The sequence below is a fragment of the Priapulus caudatus genome, unplaced genomic scaffold (assembly GCF_000485595.1).
Source record: "Priapulus caudatus unplaced genomic scaffold, Priapulus_caudatus-5.0.1 Scaffold290, whole genome shotgun sequence".
Lineage (NCBI taxonomy): Eukaryota > Metazoa > Priapulida > Priapulimorpha > Priapulimorphida > Priapulidae > Priapulus > Priapulus caudatus.
The window spans coordinates 171,690-179,101 of NW_014577351.1; the positions used below are offsets into that span (position 1 = coordinate 171,690).

General features: G+C 37.3%; 1 protein-coding gene across 1 annotated transcript; it reads right to left on the reverse strand.

The window, feature by feature from the left end:
• Positions 1-472: 472 nt before the first annotated feature.
• Positions 473-7,098, reverse strand: LOC106808611 (probable cardiolipin synthase (CMP-forming); the record flags this gene model as incomplete). The annotated part of the gene is given in 6 exon segments (XM_014811392.1): positions 473-1,434; positions 2,725-2,816; positions 5,645-5,713; positions 6,051-6,136; positions 6,260-6,389; positions 6,961-7,098. Coding segments are annotated over 6 exon segments (615 nt in total), but the record flags the coding sequence as incomplete, so codon positions are not given.
• Positions 7,099-7,412: the final 314 nt, after the last annotated feature.

Sequence of the window (7,412 nt, forward strand, 5' to 3'; positions counted from 1 at the left end):
TTCACTAATTTTAAATATTGATTTAATTTTGAAATTAAACTTAAAACAGTTATTAGAAAATGAGGGGATGGCTCTTCACGCAGGCCATAACAATGTACAAACATTCAAGAAATATTACATTGTTTAAGTATAAGCACAGATCGGCTAAGAAAACTTTAGGCTCAAAAAACCATAAAACATGTAAAAGGAAGTTTAAATAAAACTAGAAAAAAACATGGCTAGATATAGCACAATAGTTTACCCAGATATATACCCCCTTAGGAAATATAGCTGTGCTGGTATTGACTGAACACATTAGAACACATTATATATTGTGAAATAGTGTTGGCTTATCCATGCGATGCTTGGAAGTCCAATGTGCAATGTACTTTAATCAAGCTCTTTTATATTCAGGTTATACTCTTGTGTCTATTATTCTTCCCGCGTCAACACAGTTACAGAGGCATTACAAAAACATAAAATAACAACTATATATTGTTTAACATCCATTTGTTTTCATGCCAATTTTATTACCAAACATATGCAATGAATATCAAGCAGTGTGTACTGTTAGCATCCGATATACATGACATGATTACTCATCTTGTTACAGTTTTTAAATAAAAAGAAAGTTCACTATTGTCAACAATTTAAAATTGTTCACAATTTTATTGCAATTCACATTGGTTTTGCTACCAATGATAGTACAAGATGTACACGATCTAAAAACAATACTTCAAAGAATAAAACTGCTTCCAACATATTTGTAATAACGAAAGTCTTACCTATAAGTAACTTACATCTCAACACAAATTAATCGTTAGCGTCCAGTGCTTTGATCATACGCTGACACAACACTGTCCAATCTGTGACCGGCCTATAGTCAACGATAGCTCCATGTGGGTGGTGTTAATTTTGTAAAGGTATTCGTTTTTAAACTGATCAAAAACTCACCATACGAAACAGCAGCAGAACTATAATATAAATATACTAGCTATAATTAACATAAGCTAGGTAAGGACGGTATGTAATGGATTTGTGTCGCGTATAGAGTTTAGAAGTTCCTAACCTGTTTTTATTCTAATTATGGACTACATTATGGACTTACACTATATGGACTACATTTGGCACTTTGACTGGACTGGATTGACAGCTGGTGACACAAAGATGGCATATATATAATCAATCACTATTACTACCAGCTGCACCTACCGATCACTAAAACTGCTACCACTAAATTTGTATCACTTGCCAGAGAGTCACTGACGATCACTTTACTCGCATGTGATGATAACAAGTAATAATTGCATGCAAGCACGGTTGAATATACATTCAGTAACGTTCTCCGATGTCAATCACTTGTTCTGGCGTTGCTGCTGGCTTAGAATTCTGAATGTGTCTTTCTGAACCATGTAGCTAAGGCCAGAGAGAACAGTAGTTGCTGCAGTGCAATACCTATAACATATTACAAAATGTATGTAACGTTTTATAATTTAAATAATGAATTTGAACTTTAATAACAAAATCCCATAATAGTGTCATAAGATTTCGTTATACAATATTAAATAATGTAATTTCAAGATCAATACAAAGTATTTACTGCTGTGACTGTTTCGACTTCAGATCTATCGTCTTTGTCAAGCTGCACTGAAAATGTGCTTGAAATTTGTCACCAAGTGACAGGAGGTGATATCTATTAGGAAAACAATCAGCTGTTGGTAAGGGAAGGTCTCAGATCTGGCGAATGGATCCAAGGCTTCAGGAAATCGTTAGATACACGATTTTATTTATATGAGACCTCGGCTCTGATTATGGTTATTTGGCATTTGTAAATTCTATATAATGCTCGGGCATGGACACCGTTTACCACTGAGAACTCCATATTCTATATATTATATAGAATATACCATATATTCTTCATATTCTGATATTTCTCTTTCATATTCAGTGAAGCAGGCTTCAAAATAGTGTCCGATCTCTTCTATGTGTACCTTGGTCTGTACACGCTGTGATGTATACACTATGTATACAAGGGAATTAGTCATTACAACCCCACCACGACAGCCAAACAAGTCAGTGATCACAGATCACATAGTCAATCACAACCTTATCCCTGACTGGTCTGCTGCAGATATTAAAAAAAGTTATTCTCAACAGACAGATTAGAGTCCACTCAAATTTGAAAAGCACAGTTAAACATGAACAGAAATGAGAATATAAATTATCACACGTATTTAACTATCTCCTCGAGACTAGAACCCGCCCACCAGAGCCCCCAGTTTCCGGATAGATTGTATCACCTAAGCCAACTGGTGGCAAGTTCAAGTAAATGATCAGTAGAGCTTGACAAAGTGGAACAGCTGTTGAAACGGTTACTTCAGTATTTTTTTGGAATTATCCAGAAATTAAACTATTTCGTACATTAATACTAAGGTAACAAAACCTTTATTAATGGTTGCCTTTTGATAATGTTATAAATCAACAACTGAAGAGATGACTATGAGAATCTGTTGATAGTTATCAGGGAAAATTTATTTTTCGGGGGCTACTTTTCAAGCTCGCGTGCATGAAAATAGCACTCTGAAATTTGGTTTGCATTGAACTCTATGCAAATTTTAGGTGGGCTCTTTTTGGCATTTCCGGCGCTCTTTTTGGCATTTCGGGGGCTAAATCGCCCCGAGCCCCCGTGTATTTTTTTCACTAATAGTTATAACAGAAACTGCGCATTAACAGTATGTTACTCACCACAGTGCCTGTAGGTAGGGATGATCAATATATCCCAGCACAGGTGCAGTCAGTGTGAACACAACAAGTGATAGCTGTACTGTGGTGTTAACCTGTGAAAATGTTATATGGTAATTTCAGCTTGATTTCATGGAAAACATTTGATAGACAATCGTGAGATGACACAACGTGCCTATGTGCACAACCTCACTAGCTGATAAACTGCAAAAAGAAAAACAATATTAAATAACATTAGCTCTATGCTCGATTATTTTCTGTGATTAATGTACTTATTTATTCTCTCGAACTCACTGCCATGAGTACAGGCAATAAACTACTGGCCTTACTTCATGTGTGAGTGCATGCGTGCAATATAAAAGAATAAAGTAGATGGTAGTCTAAAATTCCTGCTGTGACATCAGTATAGAGGTTTAGAATATAAAGCAAGATTGAATTAACTGATGTATAGTTATTCCAATGAACTAAATTTTCGATCATTCCTTCTTGATAACACTTTACGTACCGTAAAATGAATACATGTATTGCAATAATTCATTCTATTAGGTGCCACATACACATATGTTACATTAAATAATCCAGAGAGACATGATACAAGATTGCGTGGCACAGCTTTGCTGTTGATCCTGAGCGCTGCGCGCAGATGAGACGCGCAGTTCCGCGCCATATGTGCACGCGACCGCGGGGATGTTCAAGTATGAAGCACTGTCCGCAGTAGAGACGTGCGCCAAATTCGAGGCCCGGCGCACGTCTCCACAGTGGTCAGCGGATAGTCTGTAGTTTTAGAAGATAACAATGAAGACTTTGTTCTAAATAAGAACTATCGGCGGCTAAATATGAGCAATATACAGCCCTTTGAATAGTCAGTCAAATGGCTTGTTGGGGGTCCATTATGCAAAGCTTCCAATTGAAATGGCCCATGAAATTGTCAGATGGAATAGTGTTTTTCGGAACCCCAAAGAAAATATCTCCCTCTTACATGCACCCCCTCCCTGATCAATCACACATTCAGGCGTAAACAATAACAGAGATGAAATGGTGTTGAGTTTGTGGCTCTTGACGCCCGTGCATTGACGTACAAGACTGTTGAAAGCACAGGCACTTGCAACGTCTCAATAAAAATAAATATTCACACGATTTTTCACAATGATCGACTGCCTGTGTGCAAAATAGGTGAACGTATGTGAAATATATACGGTTAGTACTTACTGTCACATATCCGTGACTAACTGACACCACTAAATTGGTAAAATGTTCCATGCACCTTAAGAAATTCTGAGAAATTCTGAGGTTATTATCGCAAAACTACCGAACACTGCCCATCCTGACGTCACAAAGCTATACGTAAACAAACACGCGCCTTACAGTAACGTTGTGAGTGTTGCGAGGTGCCTGCCTCCGATATTCATTTCGAGGCCCATTAAGCCAAGCATAACGCGCAGGCATGACGTCACACAGACAGCTACGTTCATTGGCTAAAACAATCGAGTAGCGCGGGTAGGGATTTTCGAATTATTTAATTTTAAGAAAAACTTCAGTGTTCAATGAATGATGCACTCGTTCACTTCCGGAAGTGAGTAAAAATGCCGAACTTATCCACTTTGATGCGAACTGCATCGGCCGGGCCTTTCATTATTTACGAAAAGCAAACAGTCTCGCCAAACAAATACACGCAGTAACGGGTCACGTCGTTGACGCCCCATTCATTCCCATCATCGAAGAAGACGGGGATTATTCTGATTACGGAGATGCGAAAATGCAACAGAAGGACATAGCGCAGTGCGCTAAACAGCGAGTTATTTTCGTATTTGTGGCAAACTCTATCGTAGGAAACGGTTCTAGCATAGCAGAATGCCCTAGTTCCTGAGATCGGCGATTTGGTGGTCCAATGGGTCCCCATCTTTAAAAATATCAAAGACTGGTACGGCGTAGACTGTGATTAGAAGACACAGTGTCAATCCTCGGCACGCCTCGTCATCATGGCCGCATCATATCAAGTAAAGTATTCCACCAATACAATGAAAGTGTCAATGACACTGTAGCTCACCACAAAAAAGGACACAAATGAGTGAGTGAGAAGAAGTCAGTTTTAGTTGAGCCAACATCGACGTACATTATAGAAACGAAGAGGGGAGAACTCAATTATTCTAGAACAATATTGATAATTATATGTGTAATTTTTTATGTGAAAATAATAAATAATATTATATATAAATTATAAATAATTTATAAACCAAAATGAATCACAATTTGTGACGGTAGATGGCGCTATACCGCTTTGATGTTTCTTAGCATAAATCATTATATCATAATAATAATAATATAATAATAATAGTATAAATCATAATATGTTCATAGCAGGAATTTTGCATTAAAGATATTGTCAATGAAATCTTGTAAAACAAACCAGACGAGTGTGACACCACAGACTGTTTGTTATCTGCGTGTCTATATAATATGCTATATAATTGCCAAACCCTACCTAATTTGCTTCTTTTTTTTTAAATATCAAAACCCCTAGCCCTTATTCATTCACATACCAAAAATGAGCAAAATCCGTTGAACCTGAACTGACTAATGGCAATTCCCATTTTTGCCAAAAAATTGCCGTGGCTCGAAAATACGTCGACTGGCATGCTCCAAAATAGGACGTTTAATATGGGAGCATAGCAGTAACAACTATACCCAATTTCAAACATGTGGGTCAAACGGTTCCTGAGTTATCGTTGACCGTAGCCAAATGTTGACGGACGGACGGACGGACGGACGGACGGACGGACTTACGACGACCCATGGCAATAGCTCAGCTTGACGATGTCAAGGTGAGCTAAAAAGAATGTTAGCATTGCAACTCTCCCTCACAGTCATTCTCTTACCAATAGGTATTTACAAGGATACATTAATCAATGGTTTATGCATTTACCTTACTAATCAGAGTTGGCTGCAGCTGCGCAGTTGCATGTCTCACATCAAAGTACCGAGCAATAGTCCTCTACAAAATGCAACACCAGTGTAAAGGCAGATTAGAGGAAAGTGTCGAATCTTTTGTTTAAACAATCCCAATATGGTCGTGTCAATACCAATAAGCCAATAAGCACGTTTTGAATTGCTCAAATGTTCGAATAGTTTCTAAAATCTGGGAATGATTGCACATTTACTATTTTCAAATTTAAAAGTCTATTACCTGCACATCTAAAACACTTCTGTAATCTCGTATTTGTTTATGAAATTGGGTCAATACAGAAGAAGCAGTTAGATTCTTAGAAGCCATGGTGACATGGAATGCCAGTTAATAGATGGAAGACATTACCACACAATTATGTACTTACAGGAGGTGGCAGTGATACATATCTCACGTAGAAGCCACCAGCAATTAAGCTAGCATCTCTAGCAAGAATTAATGCCGTCAGTGGAACTGAAAATATGTATAATTACAATGCATGCATTATAATACCATCACAAACCAAAACTTAGTACAAGCATAACAAAGAACTATCTAGCTCACTTAGGTTAACCAGATATACCAGGGACCCCTTACCTGGTATCAGATTCATGACAGTTAGTGTAATAGTAAGGATGCTGACCAAGAGCTTATCTGCCAATGGATCAAGATAACTTCCAAGTGCTGATGTCTGGCCTTTGAAATTTCTTGCAATATATCCATCAAGCTATAATGTAGATAGAAACATCAAAATGTCAGTAGACTTATTAAACAATGTTACATGACAAAATATATACGACATACAGGAATGTGCCCATGGTTGGCAGTAATGAACTGGGCTGTCTAACACCAGAGGTCTAACCATCTAAGACTGGCACTTCTGCTCCATGCAAACAAGCAGTTTGTTAACTGTTTTCCTGTCAGTACACATCTACCCAGTGGAATCATTTTGATCTTATCTGAACCAGGCAACATGCATAAAAGTTGGCATCACACAAAGGTCGGAGATTTCGTACATTTAGAGAAGTATAAATAAGAATCATTACAGATAAGGATTTGCTGTGAATCATTCAGCAGTACAGAAGCAATTTATGCAGGTAATAAGCAATCATTATTCACAGCTTATCGGTCTTTATAAAGTTTTCATATTGATAAAATAATATGTCATACAATGATTATGGTTAAGAGACGGTTCACATATAAAATATTTGATTTTAGATTTCCAACCGAACAAACAGGATAAATACAAATTGTATTTTTTGACTCGGCAGGAATGACCAGGCCGAGGCGAGTCATACCAGGTCTGTGATGCCTGCTATACCAAACAGAGTGACTGCTATTCCATAGCTTTCTTCCAGTACTAGGTATCCAATCACAGGTGCCAATACAATTCGAATGCTGGTCAGGACATTAGGTACTGTCAAAATGTTTTCCTTCTGAAATTATAAATTTTAGTAATTATAAAAAGTATACATGTATATATACTAGGGCGTATAATATGTACCTTAACGCGTGCAATTTTTGTAAAAAACAACAACAACATTAAACAAATATTTCTGTCTATTAGTTTGTAGCAATAGGGTGAACTCGCCCCACACAGAAAGATAAGTGGGGTTGCAGTTGAATTAATTTCTACTCGTGAAAACAATTTGAGACATTGTTTATGAACACAGTGCTCCAGATAATTTTTGGCGTTGATGAGTATTTACTCACCATTTTTTTATGTATGAGTATCGGCAAGATCCCTATG